Source organism: Cyanistes caeruleus, chromosome 7, assembly GCF_971803275.1.
Source record: "Cyanistes caeruleus chromosome 7, bCyaCae1.hap1.1, whole genome shotgun sequence".
In the NCBI taxonomy this organism is placed as follows: Eukaryota; Metazoa; Chordata; class Aves; order Passeriformes; family Paridae; genus Cyanistes; species Cyanistes caeruleus.
The window spans coordinates 6,405,627-6,425,179 of NC_141707.1; the positions used below are offsets into that span (position 1 = coordinate 6,405,627).

General features: G+C 44.2%; 1 protein-coding gene across 1 annotated transcript in view; it reads left to right on the plus strand.

Moving 5' to 3' along the window:
• The window catches only part of ABCA12 (ATP binding cassette subfamily A member 12), a 79,820-nt gene that overhangs the window by 33,145 nt on the left and 27,122 nt on the right, over nt 1–19,553 (plus strand). The window contains exons 13-30 of the mRNA XM_086896297.1: nt 858–1,111; nt 1,222–1,334; nt 1,778–1,902; nt 2,715–2,888; nt 3,795–3,959; nt 5,006–5,207; nt 5,796–5,935; nt 6,504–6,623; nt 7,691–7,781; nt 9,115–9,294; nt 10,252–10,558; nt 12,579–12,693; nt 14,012–14,341; nt 15,236–15,305; nt 15,407–15,541; nt 16,204–16,359; nt 17,080–17,257; nt 18,742–18,960. Of these exons, the coding sequence (XP_086752423.1) occupies nt 858–1,111; nt 1,222–1,334; nt 1,778–1,902; nt 2,715–2,888; nt 3,795–3,959; nt 5,006–5,207; nt 5,796–5,935; nt 6,504–6,623; nt 7,691–7,781; nt 9,115–9,294; nt 10,252–10,558; nt 12,579–12,693; nt 14,012–14,341; nt 15,236–15,305; nt 15,407–15,541; nt 16,204–16,359; nt 17,080–17,257; nt 18,742–18,960 (3,074 nt within the window). The remainder of the gene's footprint in view (nt 1–857; nt 1,112–1,221; nt 1,335–1,777; nt 1,903–2,714; nt 2,889–3,794; nt 3,960–5,005; nt 5,208–5,795; nt 5,936–6,503; nt 6,624–7,690; nt 7,782–9,114; nt 9,295–10,251; nt 10,559–12,578; nt 12,694–14,011; nt 14,342–15,235; nt 15,306–15,406; nt 15,542–16,203; nt 16,360–17,079; nt 17,258–18,741; nt 18,961–19,553) is intronic.

The following is a 19,553-nucleotide window of genomic DNA, read 5'->3' on the forward strand; positions in this document are numbered from 1 at the left end:
GTGGCTGGAGTCAAGTCCCCACATGCTTCTCTGGCCCCAGAAGTCTCACAGCACCAGAATGGCTTCTGAGATTAAGCACCAGTATTGATTCATTGAGTTCCCTCACCAGCTTTGGGTTTGGCAATGCCTCATTTGAATAAAATGCTTCTTAGCCCATGCATTCATGACTGCACTAATAGCATGCATGCACTTCAGTGTATTGCTCCCTATGAGAAATAGCATTTAAAAGTCCTTTTTTAAAATTACAGCAGTATGCAGTGTTGTTGCTGTGTAATATATCTGTAACAATAATATGATGAGCCTCAGTGTGACAGGTACTTAAAGGCATAAACCTGAAGATAATTCTTCCCATAAGAGCCTGATAATGTAAATAATGATGTCAGACAAGAGGGAAGCCCATAATAGCAAAGGACTATAATTTTACACGGGTTGGCAGATGAGGAAGCTCTGACTGCTGGCCAAGTCTCCTTCCTGTACTGCAGTAGATGACCAGGTGGTATCTGAAAGGCTAAACCTGTTGTGCAAGGTAGATTTATTTGGTCTCTGAGAAGATTAATTAGTAAACAGGCAAGTTTAATGTAGTATTGCTGTCTAAGTGTGTTGGGCAGGGGAAATGACATTTTAAGGTTTTCAAGGTTTATTAGATCCAGCCAGGTCTGCCAGAAGCTCACACAGTGATTGTCACAAGCTGTTCTATTGGAGACCTTTTGAATGAACTAAATATATATATATATTTTAAAATCTTAGAGGAGAGGCAGGAAGGGACAGCTAGACTCTTTAAAGCTTGCCTTTTATAATTCTGTCATCTAACTGATGTTTGTGCATTTGTCTTCCTTTTTTCAAAATGTCCTTTGAAGATCTCTCGCCTCCGGGATCTGACAGCACTTCTGTGTGACTACAAGAGCTTGAAGTCAGTCCAGCAGCTCTGCCACCTCCCTGAGGTTCCCTCTGGGGAGCTGTGTGAGCAGGGCCAGTCTCAGGAGCAGCTCCTCCGTGCTGCTCAGCTGAGCAGCCAACTTGTGACCAACCTACTGAGTCACAGGAGGATCTCCCAGGAGCTCCAAAATGTACTCATTGGGGATGCCACAGACATCCAGGCACAGCTGAAGTGGTGAGGCTCTCCCTCTGAGCTAGACTGTTTTAGTATTCTGTTTATGAAATGACTTCTTGCCTTCTCTTTATATTCTCAGTTTTGTTTGTTGTTTTGTTTTTCCAATTCAGGCTTCAAGAAAATGTACCAGAAATTGCTTTCTTTCAAGAGATTCCTCAATATATGGCTGCTTTGAATTCCATGTTGAATATCACTGAGGGTTTAACAGACTCCAGCAAGCAAGGTACACTTCTGTATTTTCTTTACAATGTTGGTAAACATCACCACTGGTACCACACTTTCTGCTGGAAATCCCAAGAATTGCCTAGCTGCCAGGAAGAAGTGGTATTAATGAAATAACCATACACCATGACCTTGGGGTCCTTTATCTGGGGTACTTGTAGAGCCTGTTCAAGACCACACCTGGTTTTGTTTTTTACAAAGAAAGCACCAAATCTTTCCATCTGAGCAAATTTTGCTATCCTGAGATGTGATAACTTCAGCCCACAGACCAGACTGTAAAACATAGGAAGTAATGACTGTATGCCCCAAATATTTTATTTTTTCTTATCAGCAGTGAGGTACCACACTTCCATGCTTTGCATAAAGTCTTCTCCATGTGCTTGAGATTTGCTGTGTGTCTGGAGAAAGCTGTTACATCAATTGTTCTTTGACTGTTCATTCCAGAAAAGTTAAGAGATGTTTTTAAAAATGTGGACCAGCTCAAAGAGGACCTCATAAACACAACAGGAATGTCCACAGCCAGCATTGATGCTCTTCTGGAAGCATCTTTCCCAGAAAACAGCAGTCAGGTAAGTTTGCTGTTATCCTTTTGGGAAATCTTGTAGCTGTCTACTGCTCAGATCATTAAAACTATAATTTGTTAGTGAATGCAGCTAAGCAGGTTGCTGGGTGTGTGACAGCACAGATGACCCCACAGGCATAGACAGCAGAGCACGTTACGGGTTGGAAAAGCCACCAGGAATGCAGTAGGAGCATAGGCAGTCCTGCCATTGGAGACTGGGAGCCATATGGTCCCTTTGGCTGTCACCAGGAGCCGGTCCAGCAGCCAGGCACTGCCTGGAGAGGGATGGCTCTGATCCAGAACAGGGCACAGATCTCTGGGACACACTAATGGGGGCTGAGCAGGGTCTTCAGTCAGGTCCTGGTCACTGAGAAGTTGTCCCAGTCCAGGTGGAAAAGTACATTTGTAATCACAGTGTGTGAGAGCACTCAGGGTCCAAAAATACCCTCCCAGGATGAGAGATGAGCTTCCTTTCCTCAGCCTCCTGCTCCTGCAAGCAGAGCTCCAGATGCTTTTCCCCTTCCCAGCCATCTTGTCTGGACTGGGCCCCAAAGAATGTGCTCTTTTCCAAACTTCACATTCATCAGTCAATGAGAAATTGAAGCCACAAAAGCTTTTACAACTGTGCAAGCTGGGTAGTAAAACACAGTCCTTAGGATTTGTCCCTGGGAGCAGGAGTAATGGGAAGGCATTTTCTGGTTCTTGGGTGCTTGAAATATGGCCCTGTGGAAAGAACAACAGCCAGGCAAGATTAATCCACGTGTGGTGGAGCGTGCAGTGCACCCCTAACAATTCTCTTTTCCCTTTGTGTGCACCCAGCTCATCTCTCAGGTGCTGCAGCTGGAGTCCTGCAGTGCCCATCCTGCTGACCCACAGCTGCAAGTGGTGGTGCAGGAGTTGTGCAGCCTCCCTCTGCCAGAGAGGACTCGCAGCACCTACCTCCTTGGGGTCACCCTCTTGAGACACTTGGACACGTACAATTTCTTATACAAGGTTAGTGCTGGATTTTTAGAGTGGTTCCTGCAGTCTTTGCTGCACGAGGTGGTGGCTGAAAGGTTATAAAATATCATTGCAGTGGCCAGAAGCTACATTGATTTGCACAAGCCAAAGATCACGCTTTGCTCATGCAGCAATTTTTATTGCATATCCATGCTGTGACAGCGTGGATATAAATGAGAATCCCAGCTGGTGTAAAGCAGCAAACCTCATTTAAAGGCACTGGACCTACTCTAAATGCCTCCCTATCTGCTAGTATCCTTTATGTTCTGTCACAACCTCTTGAACACTCCCAGCTGACCCAAAAATAAGGTACTGAGCTAAATTTTTTGATTCCCTGAAAAGGGAAACCCTGGAAAAAGTCCTGTAAAATATCTTTTCTCTGTCTATTTGGAACTACAAAGTTACTAAATTATTCCAGTTCCCACCCCCACCCCCCAACTACAGAAACAGCATCTAAGAAAATATTCACAGAGAAGTGAATAGTGAGCAGGTATTTAAAAATACAGGAGTGATCCTGGGCAAAAAAAAGTTGTTAAATAACAATGCCAATGAATTTGGGCTCAGGTCAAAAGTCACTCATAGTGTTTGACACCTGTGCTGTGTGAAATGAGAGATTTTATCACATCCCAGCCAGTACCTGACACTTATTTCCCAATTGTAGGTGTTTGGAAACACACTGTTAGATTATGTAATGTTCAGGGAAATGGTTTGCAAAAGTGCTTGGGGATTTAGGAATACAAATCCCATTCATTTCCCATGGGGCACCCACTCTGCAAAGCCTCCTAACAGCTTTGAAAATCCCACAGTGCTCATGTTTGAGTTAACACAATATGGGCGTGTGCATGCCTGTGCACGCAGATCCCTGCTCATCATAATTGATTTCCTTCCTGCCTCTTGCAGATGTTTTTCCCCAAGGAACTTCAGAAACCCATGGACAAGATGTTAGGCCTTCTGACAAAAATGCAATATTTCAGACACCAGGTTGAATCTGGCATTGATCCATTGCTACAAGCTATTCATTCCCTGAAGAAGCTCCGACAGTCCAGGAAAACGCCACTGACTAAGGTATGTGTAGTCTGCATCTGCTTTTGAGGCAAAATAACCACTGAAATTATTTCCACAGTAATTTCTTACCCTAGAAGCCACAGGTGCATTAAACCATAGATTCTGTTTCAGAGCAACAATGTTCTGAGAAAAAGCTCTCTCAGACTTATCTCTGGAAGTGCTCAAGGCCAGACTGAATGGGTGTCCCTTCTGGAAGGTGTCCCTGCCCATGGCAGGAGGTTGGAACAAGATGAGCTTTATGGTCCCTTCCAACCCAAACCACTCTGTGATTCTGTGTTGCCTTCATGGGATAGTTTTGATTTGGAGCAGTGGGACCATCATGTGCTCATGAGTGGGGAATGCATATTGTGAGAGAAACACTTGGAGCAAGAATATCTTGAAGGAGGGAGAACTTCCAGCAAAATACTGGAAGGATCAGCTGGTGCAAACAGCTGGAGAACTGCCCACTAAAGGCAAACCCACCAAAATCAGCAGCAAAAAACTGCCTCAGCTTTAGTGTGCATTAGATCACACCCAAAGCCTCGAGACTGCCCAAAACATTCAGTACAAAGCCATTACTGCTCTGACAGCTGCAGTAACTCCAGGGTGCACTGCCTCCATCCAGCATGGTGTCCAATCCATCTCTGATCCATAGTCCAGGAGAACACAAGTGACAGGAATCCTTCCTGGTCATCATTTTGCCTGCACATTGCAGAGCCACGTGCAGCCATGGACTAGATGGGGACAGTGATGTGCACATCCACGTGACAAATCTGTGTTGTAACCCAGGTGTGTGAATGACACCAGGCACACATGATAGGGAATTTCTCTGCACGTGTTGTAGGCACTTCCTACATTAACTGTCATACCTGGAAATAAATGTACCACCTCTGTCATAATCAAAAAAATGCATAATTTCCATGGAAAATTCCTATTTTTATAAAGGCAAGCTTCTCATAAGAAAGCAGTATAAAAATGTTCAGTCCTTTCCTTTTCATTCTATTGTTTCTCTCCAAGTGGAGTGCTTTCTTCGTGCAGGATTTATTTGTGTTTTGTCTTTTCTGCAGGCGTTATTTAAACCAAACAACTTCAGGATAACACATGGCACTTTTAAATCCATGTCAAAAGTCCTCTGCAACCAGGAGATCACACCCCTGTTTTTTGAGTCTTTGCTTCCAGACTTTGGGGACCCCATAAGCAACAGTTCTCATGCAGAGGACGTCTATGTCCAAAAGCTGATGAGGAAATATGGGATTCCTCAGGATTCCAGTAAGTCTGGCTTTTCCCTAGGGCACAAATGTTTCAGAGTTGAATTCTGCCATTTCCAGACAGATCTAGTGCTGAGCTATTCTCCATATGTCTCTGAGGGCTGTAAGTGCTCATTATTTATGGTAGCTGAAGATCTGTACTGCCCTAATTATTGATGGTTTATTTCCATAAATGTTCAAAGGGAAAACTGCCTGTGCAGCAGAGCAGTGCTTGACACTGCACTGTCTCCCATTTGTTGATGATCTGGTCCTAGGGCTCGACAGGTCACTGCTTTTTCTTGATGAGTAGTTTTTCTGACTGTACTGACATTATTAGCTCCTCTGAGTTCACAAAACTCCATTTAACCTCCAAGCAGATAATGCTGGCTCAAACAGCCAGACTCTTGTTGTCTTGAGTTCAGCAACAGGAGATCTTGGGGGTGGATTGCTTTTGTCAAGATGCATTAGATCAGTCAGTGAAGAGAGCCCTGAAGTCATTCACTGGCCACAGCAACAAACTGGGCAGACGGGAGAAAAAACCCACTGGTAGATTTCTTGTGTCTGGTCTGTTTGTTCTCTGTGCAATTTGTTTGCTCTTCTCCTCTTGCAGCCCCATTTTGCTTATCCTTTTACCTGGACCTGGTCAAGACCCCGACTGGAGCTTTGATTTGGTCTTTCTTAAAACCAATGGTGCTTGGGAAGATCCTTTTCACACCAGATACCCCAGAAACTCGAGCAATCATGGGAAAGGTATGGCTCTGTTCCAGGACATCAGGATACACCCACTCCAAAGGGCTGTAATTTATCTAGCACAGCCTTGTTTCCCTGGGAAGCTGCTTTCTCACTGTTTGGAGTATTAATCAAATTATCTTTTCCTACTTGCCTTGCTGGCTCTATGAGTCATCTTTTGTCTTTGATTGAATCTTCCCTCCAGAAGCTGCTGTTGGTCTAATATTTATAGGACAATATTTATAGGACAGTTGTTTAAGGCCTTCAGTTTATGAAGTTTCACCCCCAAATTTTCAGCCAGTAGGAGAGATGTGTCTCCCAGGACTAATGGTGTAACCAGTGCTTGTTCACAGGAAGGCCAGTGGTAGAAGGAAAGCAGATACTCAAGACATGCTCTGAATATAATATTTTTAAATACTTGCATAAATTCAGTGTGTTAAGGGGCATTCTGCCAATCGATGAGAGGATGCTAGGAAAAATCCTAAGGAAAACAAATTTGGTCTCATGTGCTTTATTGATTTATTTATTGGTTAAAATCTGTAAGGTAATGAATCAATTAATCCTTATATGTTGTGGGCTTCTTTTGTAGTCAAATGCAACCCTGGAGCAGATGGCTGAGTTAGCCCTGAAGTCCCAGGAGTGGCTGGACCAGTCTCCTGTCATCATGAATTCACTGACTAAGTTAAACCAGACAGTTCCAATGATCAAGGTATGACTTCTTACCTCCCCTCTGTCTCTTGCCAGGAGGGAACTGGGAGGATGGATTTGTTCACTGAAGTAAACTGGGGTTCCAGGGACACCTTAGGTCAGCTGGGGAGTCCCCTCTCAGGATGTCCTGGACTTCACAGTTTCTGTACCTGCCTGTTCCCTTAACAGAAATGCTTGTGACTGACCCTTCCCTGCAAGTTCTTTTTCTCAAATGAACTGTTTGTAATATTCTCCCTGACCCTGGCCGTTCTGGGGCCTGCTGGAGGGTTAAGATGAGCAGGGAACACTCTTCAGTTTGTAAATTAACTTTCTGCTTGATGGAGTGATCCAGCCAGCCAAGACCAGGCAAGAAATTACTTTCTCAGAAAATGAAACAGTGTCTATAATAAGCATGTAGTTCTGGGTATACACATAAGAGCTAGAAGATGTTTTGTATCTCAGTGAATGTAAATAAAATTTCTTTTTCCCCTTCCTAAGAAGCCTAGCATTGCTTGGATACAGAAGGCAGTAGACTGTAATGTTACACACATTTGTTTCCCATTCTCTGTAGGAAAAAATTGTCTCCTTTTCTTACAAAAATGAGATCCCTGGAACCCAAAAGCATTAGCAGTTAATTTTAGGGGCTGGAATTAATTCTAATTTCCATGGCACCAAGAGAAAAATCCAGAGTGGAATATGCAAAAGTGAAATTAAATATTCTCTGCTGATTGCAGTCATTGGTAGAATAATGAAATATTCAGCCAAACAAAAATCTGTGCTGATCTCCAAGTTTTGGTTGTGCACTGGCTGCGTTCACAGAACTTAAAACACACACAAGGGAAATTTACTTCTGGAATAACTAAAATTATCCATGATTTTTTTGATGGGACCCTAGTGCCTGGTGGAGACTCAGCAGGCATCTTTTCTTGACTCCAAGAAGCACTGACTTGGACTCAGAGAGCTCTCTGTGACATTCTCATTGCTGGAATTTCCCTGTTCTGATGCAGAGTGAAGAGGGAGGGGCTGTACACAGGCTCAGTGAAGGCTTCTGGTCAAACTGATGCTTTGTCTTTCTCTGCTTGTTGATAGAATGCCCTGCAGAACCCCTTTGTGCAGGTTTTTATCAAGCTGATGGTGGATTTGGATGCAGCTGAGCTCCTGAGTCAGATAAATGAACTGGGTAAGTGTGTCTGGATGTGCTGCCCTCTTCCTTACTTGTGCTTCAGGTCTGGGAGCTCCAGAGTTAGCCAGCTGCAGCCATCCCCTTAGTCTGCTCTTCTCTAGCCCATGTTGGAGGCTCCAGGGCAAGGCAATCCCAGCTGTGATCCAGAAATCTTCCAAGGAAAACTCTTAGAGAGCAAAGTGCTGGTGTGAAGAGATGTTTCTCCTGGGTGTTAAGGGGTGGAGGGATGGGAGGCTTTGCGGCGGTGTGTGGCCACTGGAGGACACTGTTTAGCTGTAATTATGACTTCAAATGAGCTACCTGGGACTCAGCTGGGAAATGTTGAGGGGAGCTCCCTTGCATCGCAGCGAGGTTCAGATGAAAAGTTCTCCAGAGCAGAAAAGCCAGGGATTAGATACATGGACCCAGGCTGATGGAGCCAGAGGCATCAGTGCAGGGGATGCTCTGCTGCAGTTTGCTGTTCTCTGGTGGGCTTGCAAGGCCCTTCAAGGTGACATTTGCTGCTGTGCACTGTGAGAATCACCAGTGACAGTGCTGGTGGGTACATTCCCTGTGAGTGCACAGCATGGGGATCACAGTCCCTTCCTTGCTGGCCTTGCTGTCCCTACCTGCTTTTGCAGTGAGTGGCCAGGCATGTCACCATAAATCTGGACTGTGCCAGCAAAGGCCAGCAGCAGCCAAGAGTGACTGTGGTCTGTTGCAGACATTTACATCCAGTTGTTGAAGATCTCTGTTATTCATGAGCAACAGCTCCTGCCTTAACTCCCCATAAAGCCACGGTGCCTGCAGCAGCTGTTCCATATTAGTTACCTTGCATTATGCAGCCACCTTTGAAACCTGCCAGCAAACAGCAGCATCTTTATTAACTGCAGCATCAGGCTCAGTCCACACATCAGCACAGCACTCACAGCTCTGCCTTGATGTGCTTGGATAAAGCACATCCTCCCCCGAGACACAGCAGCTCAAAAGGCGAGTTGATTACATCCTCAACCAGAGGGTGGAAGGAATGGTGAGCACCAAAGCCTCAGCAGGTTAGTGGGGACTTCTGATTTGGGATGGCTGTCACATCCCATTGCTGGCATCCTCCCAAAGGTAAACTCACGAGCGTGTTACAAATGATTAACATAAAAAACTGGGTCAACAGCATGCCTTCATTGCATTGCTGAGTGCAGAGATGTATTTCACACTTCATATTTAGTGTGATGGGTTTGGTTTGTTTTCTTTCCTCCTTTCTGGTGTCATTGTTGGTGTGAAGGAGTGGAATGATGGGGTGGATTTTTTTCTGAGTGTAGCGATGCTGGAGGGTTTGTTTGTGGGGTTTTTTCCCCAGATGATATCCGGCTGGAGCTGCAGAACAACGCTGACATTGTCAACCAGCTGAACACTTTGGCTGCCCTGGCTGTGAACGTCTCCTCCTGCATCTCCTTCAACCGCATTCAGGCAGTGCAGGACCTGGATGAGATGGAAGCGGTGGCTAAGGAGCTCTTCCTGAAGAATGAGCTGTTTGCAAGTATGTGACAGTCCTGAATCCCCCTGGCAATTAAATTTGCCTGATAGAGTGTGGGAATGCAGCATAAAATATTTGGCTTTTCACCAGCAACTGTTGTGGTCCCAGCTCCCACCACACTGCAGTTGATTTGGAGCAAGTGTGTGTGGGACCTGCACATTGGGACCTGCTTCTCATACTTCTCTTCCCTTACACCTCCACTGTCTGTGGTCAGCTGCTGATTTCTCGTGGTTAATTCTCAGTTTGAATAAAATCCCACTGCCCCAAGGTGATCTTTGTGCAGCCACTTTCTTTCAAGCTCCCACAAGAAATGGTGCTATAATCAAGAAAGGTATCAGGGAATCATTCAGGTTGGAAAAGACCTTTAAGATCTTCAAGTTCAGATATAAGACAATTCAATTTATTAGAAGGTCATAAATCACTTGAGATATTCCAGCCAAGCACCATAATGGTGTACTGGGTCTTCTCAGTCACACTTTTCACATTTGTGAGATTGGAGTGTGGGTGGGATCAGACTGCAGAGAGGGGTGGAGGGAGCAGGAAATAGGAATTTACATTTGTGTCACTAATGTATCAATATTTAAAGAAGGCCCTCAGTTAGGATTTACTCATAAATCCTGTGACCTGTTTGGATTTATATGTCATAACTGAGGGGTAGATAGAAGCTTCTGCTTCCATTGGAACTTCAGACCCTGCTAATATTTGTCCTTTCCCATAGTAGCAGTTTTCTTCCCTGTTTTTCCTCCATTCTGTCATATGTTTTATATATGGAATATATAAATACATATATATATATATATATATATTCCATATAATATCAGGAAAAATGCTCTGGATAGAAAATTTCTGTGAAGAAGCCTCATGAAAATGAGGAGTTCCTGCATATCAGTGTGTGCTGCTCCTGTGCTGTCAGAAAAGCCTTTTTTTCCAAAGGAAAGCCTTTTCCCTTTCTTTTCCCAGGTATCATTTTCAAGCTGCCTTCAAGCCCTGGACACTCAGTTCGTGGGGGCCTGTCCCTCCCTCCTGTGCTCAACTACACCATCCGAATGAGCAGCAGGATAACCCAAACCACCAACAGGATCCGGGAGCGCATCTGGACCGTGGGCCCGCACAATTCCACCTCCCAGAGCCAGATTTACAGCAGGGCCTTTATTTACATCCAGGACAGCATTGAAAGGGCCATTATTGAGCTGCAGACTGGCAAGAAACCAGAGGAAATAGCTGTTCAGGTGCAGGCAATGCCTTACCCCTGTTACAACAAGGATATGTAAGTTTGGGTGGCTGTTGCCTTCATGTTTTTTGTCAACTCATCTTGTGTGACTGGTGGAGTTCACCAGCTGTGCTGGTTTCCTTAGTACCATGTTCATGCAGCATAAACATAATTTAATTCTGTTCAGTTGGAGTTTTTTTCTCAAGGAGTTGAACAAAAGAGGGAATTTTTGGCTCTGAGATGGTCTGTTTGGTTTGCCTAATCTTTTGTTTTCAGTGCTCTTTTTATACCTGGATTGTGGTGGTAACTGTAGGTTTTACAGCAGATAAAACTCCCTGTGCCTGTTTTACATGGTGGGGTTGGGATTTGGCAGAACTTGGGTTAAATACAAGTCTTGGTTTGTTCTGCAGGTGTTCACGTGCACACAATACAGCAGAACTTAGAAAATGGATTTATTGGGGGGAAAAAGGGTGCCTGGGTTTATGAGCTTTACAGTGGCCAAACTGAGTGTAAAACACACAGGGAAGGGATTTCAGTGTTCATCAGGGAGCACTGGAGGATGTTCAGCAAGAAGTATTGATAGATGTGAGGGTCACTGTGCCCTGTCTGAGGGTCACCCTTGGAGCAAAAGGACAGGCTGGACCTAGGAGATTTTCCTACTGAAAAACCTCCATGCCAACTGCATGAGCCAAAATATTTTTTGGGAGCAATAAGGTACCATTTAGGAGCCACAGCAGACCTGTTAATCTCCTGTGGGAGCTGTCACTGAAGAGACCTGGGGACCTACAGCCTCTCCTCAGGGCAGCACCATGTGAGATGCCCACCAGGACACAGGCAGGAAGCATCCAAAACCAGTTCTGCAGCAAATTCCTGGGTTATTGCTGAGAGAGAGTTTTGTACAGTGATTAACTGGCTGCTGGAAGCACTGACTCCAGTGCTGTCTCCTCCTTTTTGTTCTTGGGCTGCTGGGAAAACCACTTGCCTTTGGGTTTCCCTCCCCATCCTGGGTTCAGAGGGATGTGTTTGCTCCATTATTAAAATACCTCAAGTCTTTAGATATGCATCCAGCAGAAGTCAACACAAAATTCCTACTTATTGATTATTATTTCAATATCATCCTGTAGAGAAAAGGGAGGGAATATATATATAGAGAGAGATATATATCTATATATATATATATATATAGATATATAAACCTGTACACAAAAGGTGTTGGGCTATACTGAACTTTTAAGAGCCTTTCTTGGTTCTTTATAAGTAAAGCTCCATTTGTGTGAAAGCATTTCCTGAAATTCTGGTTTATAGGACATTTTCAGCTTTACAGGTAAAAAAAAAATTAAAAACAAATGTAATGTTCATTTCTCACTGTTATTGTACATTATTTCAGGAATAACACTGATTATGGGTTTTAAGTCAGGTCTAGAAATTAAGGAGGAAAGCATAAGCCCTGCAGATGCAATGAAGGGGATCTTCTACTATAAAAGTTTACTTTCCATGGCAAAAGGAGAAATTTATTGTTGGCCATTGGGTTTTTTCCTTCACACATTTGGCACTGGAAGAAGGTTTCAATTAAAATGAGGAGCCACAAAATGTGCCCTGGGTCTGCCTGTCCTGTGGGGTGATAGGACAGACAGTCTGTAGGAAAGCACCCATGTCCAGGCTCCAACACCAGGAAATATGGCCTGATCATGAAATTTGGCCATTATATGTGTGAACAGAACTGGAAATTGTGGCTGGTTGCTGTGATGTTTCCAAATGGAATACAGTCCATCAGAGAGCCAGGAGATGCCACTGTGCTTCCTGCTCCTGCCAGTGGTGCTGCTGAGCAAGGAAATCCCTCTGCAACTTATAAAAATAAAAAGATTCTGAGCACTCAGGAGTTTGACGAATAGAAAATCCCATGCAATGGCAAAGGAGTCCTTTTTTCTTTTGTAATTATTAATTTTACTCCACATTTTGAAATATAAGCATGTCTTCTCCTGTGCCAGAGTATTGTTCTGAAAAATATATTCTTGTATAAAGCCTTAATCCCAAGAACATTTCATATTCAGCTAAAGCCTGCTTTTGCCTTTTACAGGTTCTTAACCAGCGTGACCTACTCTCTTCCATTTGCTCTGATGGCTGCCTGGGTGCTGTTTATAGCTGATTTTGTTAAAACACTTGTTCAGGAGAAAGATCTGAGGCTTTATGAGGTACGGGGAAACTTTCTGGGGTGTGCAGAATTATAAACAGATTTTCCTCATTTGTGGTTAGTGTGTCTGATGTTCAGTGTTAAATGAAGCAAAACAAGCATTAAGGAAAATATTCTAGATAGCTGTTGTTTGACCTGCAGTGTGTGAGTTCTGACATTATAATCAAGCTCAAAGCCATGGAAATGCAAGGTGTTTGCCCTTCAAGTGGAGGGAATTTTGCTTTGCAGTGCTGAACACAGGAAACATGGGCACCTCACAAAATTACAGGGTTTCTGAAGATTTAAAGCTCTCTAAAAATTGACTTTGAGTCATACCTACTGGGGACAAAGACATGAAAAGTGACTTATTTCCTATCCTTGAAGTTATTATACTTAATATTTCAGAAGGTGCTACATATTACATCAGTTCCTCTGAAATGAAGTTCTTCATTCAGGTTGCCTGTTGGAAGAGAAATGACATTGAGAATTTATTAAATTAATTCAGGCTTTCAGTGTGATCACTGTCAACAGAGATGAACAGCAAAAAATTTTGTCAAACTAAGCTTCAGCAAGCAACAAAAGCTTTGAGCAGATTTGTTTTTTATCCAACACCATGGAAACAAATACTGATTCACCAAAAACACTTCCAAGAAAGGACACTCTGACCTGTGATGAGGTGGAAAATGAATGAACCCCCAGTGTGTGCTCCCTGGCAGCCCCCTACTCTAATTTAGGCACCCACTTTCACTCTCTCCAAGGACCAGGGCATCACTAATCTCTTTGTGTAATAATCCACAAGAAGACACCAGCACCTCTAGTTTCTCCTGGATTTATCAATATGAATTTACAGTTTTATGCAAGTATGGGGAATTAATCATCAGCTAACATAAATTAATATTTCTTCCTTGTAACTATAGTAATTTAGCTTTTATTTGTTGTCTTGGGGTTGTGTGAGAAAAAGGTCTGGTTTCAAAGACATTTGAGAGCTTTTAAACTTAAGCCACTGTGTCAATTATCATTATTTAAAAAAAAAAAAAAATAACCAAAAGACTTCAGAAAACTTACAAGCCTAAGGCCAGAAGCTGCTTTGGAGCTTGTGGGCTGTGACACTTGATCCTTGCAGGTCCTGTTTGGGCTGTTCTTTTCCAACAGACTGCTTTTCAAACCTTGGCCATTCCTGAAATGGGAGTGCGTGGTTTGTCCCTGGATAGAACGAGCACAGTCTGGTTGCAGGCCCTGTCCAGAAGCTGGAAAAAGAAATCATTCAATATCAACAGAGAGATCTCTTAATTTCTCTCAAATACCACTTGTGATTGTTATTTTTACCTTCCTCTCTGCAGTACATGAAGATGATGGGTGTCAATGCCAGCAGCCATTTCATCGCCTGGTTCATCGAGTGCGCCATCTTCCTCCTGATTACTGTCACCTTCCTCATTGTTGTGTTGAAAGTGGGTGAGATCCTTCCCAAAACAGACACAGCGCTCCTGTTCCTGTACCTGATGGACTACAGCCTGTCCATCATAGCAATGAGCTACTTCATCAGTGTTTTCTTCAACAACACCAACATCGCAGCCTTGGTGGGCAGCCTCGTGTACATCCTCACCTTCTTCCCCTTCATCGTGCTGCTCGTCATCGAGAATCACTTGAGCTTCTCTGTCAAGAGCCTCCTGGTTAGTTCTGCTTCTCCATATTTCCAGGCATGGTGTGCAGGCAGGGACCTCAGTGCACTCCAGCTCTTACTGTACCTCGTGTCCCAAACACAGGGGAGTTGGGAGCTGGGTGTCGTTTTGTGTTCCATCAGTGGGTGTTGACAGGCAGGGTAGGAGAGTTGGCCATGGCCTGTTTGAGGGACACCTGGGATTAGCTGTGTCCCGTGACTGAAGGCACTACTTGTGGAATTTCAGTGAGTTCCCACCTGCCAGCTGAATCACAGTAGTTTGAGCTATGTCCTTTCTTCCCCTTTGGGATTGCAAAGGAAAATGGGCTGCTTTCACCCACTCTGAAAAGCCAGGCTGTCTCAGTAAGAGGTTTGGGTAGCAGGGCTGGCTCTGCTCATTGCTGCCTCAGATAATTCTTTGGCTTCCTGCGTCTCAAATTCCTAGACATGGGAGTAGATGTAAAGCCTTGTTTCTTACCAAGGGGCAGACTAGGGTAGGTGTTAGGTTCTAGAAGCCAGACTTGTTTTCTTTGAGTCACCAAATTCAGGAAATGACATCTATTAATGCAAGTGGTAAAAGAATTAACCACATGGCTCCATAAGGTAATTCTCAAGCACTGCTGTATTTCAAAAGCCTAAAATAAAGTCCTGTATGAGGGAGGAAGTTGCATCCTGGGTGTGGAAGCAAAAGAAATTCAAGCTCTAAGGAGACATTTCAGGCTGTCACCAGGTAGCACTTCCCATCACAGTCCAGTGCTCCTTGTGACTGCTGGGAAAAAAACAAACCCAACACTCATTTTTCTGGCTGTTGGAATAACCCACTGAGGTACTTGATTGGTTGACTGACCTGACTTCTCTTTGAGACTAATTCTAATGTTTCTTGTTTTCAATTTTGTTTATTCCCCAGAGTCTGTTGTCTCCAACTGCCTTCAGTTATGCAAGTCAATACATTGCTCGCTACGAGGCACAGGGCATAGGTGAGTTTATGGCAGACAAAGCCAGGCTTCAAGCTCTCCTGGGGGTGATATTTCACTGGCTGAGATGGGCTCTGATTGTATTTCTCAATTCTTCCCTGCAGGACTGCAGTGGGACAACATGTACAAGTCCCCAATGATTGGAGACAACACTTCCTTTGGCTGGATGTGCTGGCTCATTCTGATAGACTCCTTCATTTACTTCATCCTGGGGTGGTACATAAGGAATGTTTTTCCAGGTAGGGATGCAAAGCATTGAGGGTGGTGCTGTAGCATCTCTTTTGGAGAACAATGAGCAGAGCTGGCTGAGGCAGTGACACAGTGCACACCCTCTGTCCCAGACCAAAGGGAGCATGACTGTGGATGTCTGAGCCTATTAATGGCACTGAGAGAGAGCAGAGCAAGGGAGAATTAGGGTTTTTCAGCCTATCACATGGGTAGGTGGGTCTCCTGAAGAAGCTGAAGCCAAGGGCACAGGAGGGTGGGATTGCAGTCTGATGGGTGAGAGTGGAGCATGTTAGACTGCATTTGTCAGCTGAATGATTTTGAGCTGTGTCACTTACATCATTTGGTTTCAAAAAGTAATTCCTGCCTTGGGCAAGAGCCAGTACATTTGTCTTTTGCTTTTCTTCCCCACCTAATGAAGCAGTCCACTGGCATACAGAAATCTACCCAGTGGAAAATGTAAAGTTCTCCTGCCCTCCAGCCATGGAGTTACTCTGAATAACAAATTAGTGAGTGCTTCCTATTGTGCCAATCAGAAAAAACTCTCTACCAAGTCCTGGAAGTGCATGAACACATCAAGAAATCTCTGTGAAGTTAACTTTTGCTATTCTGGGTGCACCCTAACAATGGCACTTGCTGAGGAGCAGATACCTGAATGAGACTCCTGTTCCTGCAGGTAGATATGGCATGGCTGCTCCCTGGTACTTCCCACTGCTTCCATCTTACTGGATCGAATACAACGGCTACCTGCCCTTCTGGAATGAGAAACAAAGAGGCATGCTCTTCTCCAAGCTGATGTTAAGGAAAGAAGCCACCCTCCCCAATAAAATATGTAAGTGGATACTAGATGGAGTAGCAATAATAACTTATATTTTGAGTAAACAAAGCCAAATTTGTGAAGGGGCACCATAGTCAGAAAACACCATTGATTGTTATTTTGAAGCACAGGAAAAATTGAAAGCTGGCATTCACATGAATGCAGATTTGGCCCTTAAATTTTATTTGTTCTTCCTATTTGCTGTGGAGAGTCAGTACTGATTTTCACACACATATTCATGTGTGTTGTAGTTGGACAGTCCATGCCTGTCTCTCTGTGTAGAAATACACTTTTGTTTTGACAAGCAAATACAGGTTTCCACTTGGCACATCATTGCTTATCTCTTTAAATATTTAGCCTGTAAAATTTTGAGATCCCACATAAAAGCTTGCTGGCTCCACCTAATTGGAAATAACTCTGTAGTTTTTTCTTCATGTCCTCTAATTTTCTGTGCTTGTTTAGTAGAAATAAAGTTAGGTGCTCTGAAACACCTAAATATGAGACCTTTTCAGAAGTGATTAATGCCTGTTGTCAGGAGTTATTAGAAGCTTCAGAAGTAAGAAGGAAAAATCCCAGAGAGCTCAAAATGATACAGATCCAGTGACATGTTCTCAATATTCCCAGCTGAAAGGCACCTGCCTTTGCTGTGTTTTGGTGTTCTCTGAGATGAGAAAAGCAGCACAACACCTGCTGCACTGCAGGAGCTGTCCCTGACCCTTCTCTTTGGTGTCAAAGGTGCCCCCCACCCTCACGTGGAACCGGAGCCCACTGACCTCACCTTGGGAGTCTCCCTCCACGGCATAACAAAGGTTTATGGATCCAAAGCTGCAGTGGACAACCTCAGCCTCAACTTTTATGAAGGGAATATCACTTCCCTGCTAGGACACAATGGAGCTGGGAAAACTACAACCATGTATGTATCCTTTAAAGCAGCTCTTTTTTATCCTGTGGGGTGTGGCTGGGTGAGCGAGGGGGCAAGTGGGTCTGTGCAGCAGCAGGAAACTGAGGAAAGTGCTTCATGAGACCAAATCCCTTGTGTAGTTTCATCTTGTTCATAAATGATTTCAGGAGTTCCTTCATCTGTTAGGGTTCTTTAGGTTCTAAAAGGTGCTTTTCTGCTTAGGAATATCCTTTTTAATCTGGTGAGATGCCTGGGACAGCACAGCAGCTGTTCAGGTGTTTTGTTCCATGGCCTGGGGTTAGGTTGTTCTGGAAGCCGTGGGGAGCTTCTGCACACACCAAAGCTGAAGTGATATTAGCAAGAAAACTTATTATACACTTCAGGTGTACAGAGTCATGTGTTGACTGGGCTGGAATGGCAGGGGATTAATGCACTGGCCTTTCAGCCTTGCTGTTTATAAATTATTATTTGACTTGTTAGATAACAGCACTAAAACAGACCTGTAGAACTTGATTTCTCCACTGATATATATGTGCATATCTCTGAAAGCAACATTAAGCTGATAAATAGAAGCCTCAGAAGAGCCAAAACCAGTAAGACAGATGTGTGCTTCATCTCAGCTTATTATCAATTCACCTCATATTCTGTTTGCAAAGTGTAGCAAAGGTGATATGCAGAAAAGTATAAAACCTTCCTGAAATTTAGCACAGGCTCCAAATCCTGAGTAAGGTCACAAGTTACTGCTTTTTAATGATGTTAAAAGTCCCAGGAGAGAGAAAAAAACTGCAAAGGTGAAGGGCAGTCTGAGATGCATCTTCTCCCTTTAGTCCCTGCAGGACAGCACCAAAAATGAGCTGTAATGTGCAAGTAGTTATTCTGAGCAGAGGGAGTTTGACTCAGCTCTTGCTTGGTGGGTGATTATTTGCTTGAACCAGATGAAAGTGCTGCCCACTGTGAGGTGTCTCATCCAGAAGTCCTCTCCCATTTCTCGTGGATAATGGCAGTGAAATCAGGTTTCCATGCTCTGCTGTGGCTAGTCAGACAAAGAGGTGGTTTTCAGTCTCAGCTGTGGTTACAATGTGAGGCTGGCTGGACACTCCAGGCAAACCTCAGAGAATAAAGAGTAACTGCATTATATGAATTCCCAGTAATTAAATTGGAAGTCAAGGGCATTCCTGAGTGTGTGGTACATGCAGTGGTCTGACCTAGGGAGAGGGAGGCTGAAGCAGTAGAGGTGAGGAGCAGCCAGGGTGAGCTTGGAGCTTGCCCTTGCAATCCCATGGGGGGGAACAAGGATGTCCACGGATGTTAATTGGACTCTGCTCTGCCACACCATGGCTGGGCAGCAGGACACACAGAGGGCAGTGGTGTCTGGCTGGAAGGAGTGGGATACCAGGAAGCTTTGGAAGTGGTGACAGCTACAGGGCCACACCAAAAACATTACCCATGGCTTCCTCCTTTTTCTAACTTCCCCTTTGTATTTATTTCTCCTTCAGATCTATTTTGACCGGGTTGTTCCCTACGTCATCGGGCACGATCTTTGTGTATGGCAAAGACATCAGGACTGACCAGGAGGTGATCAGGAAGAACATGGGGGTGTGCATGCAGCACAACGTGCTCTTCAACTACCTCACCACCAAGGAGCACCTGCTGCTCTATGGCTACATAAAAGTCCCTCATTGCAGCAAACACGAGCTCTACCAAGAAGTGAAGAGGTATAAAAGTAGCAGGGTGGGAGCAGGGAGAGAGGGCTGCCAAAATTCTTGTGTGGTGGTGCCACTGCCCCTGCAAAGCCCAAAGTCGTGGGTTGGAGGTCTTGTTGCAGCTCCAGCTTAGGGAACAAATGGTGCCTGGCTCTGCCTAAAGCAATATATTGATACCTATGCTGTAAGAATCTCTTCTCCAGGGGGTTTACAGGCTGCTGTTGCAATTATTTGGAGATGAATTTATAGGCCTAAGGGTCTACTCCTTGTTGCTTCACAGTTTTTCCTGGGAAGAGATTTAATCAACCAGTCAGAAAGATGATGTTGGCTTTATTGGTTCTGCGCAGAAACGAAGCAGCCAGAACATCCCAGGGAGTTTGGATCTTGGTGTCTTGGTTGATGGGGTTGAGCCTTTAACCTTGACTTGTCAGATGAAAACTTTGAAAACATCCTCAGAAACGTTTAAAATTAAAATCCCGATGGCTGAGCTGCAGGGTGACTCTACACTGTGACCACTCAGCAGAGCAGTCCATACTTGAGCAGGTTTTCATTTGCAGTTACAGTGTTTTTCCAAGTATTTTCAGATTCCCTGCTTGGAGAAGATG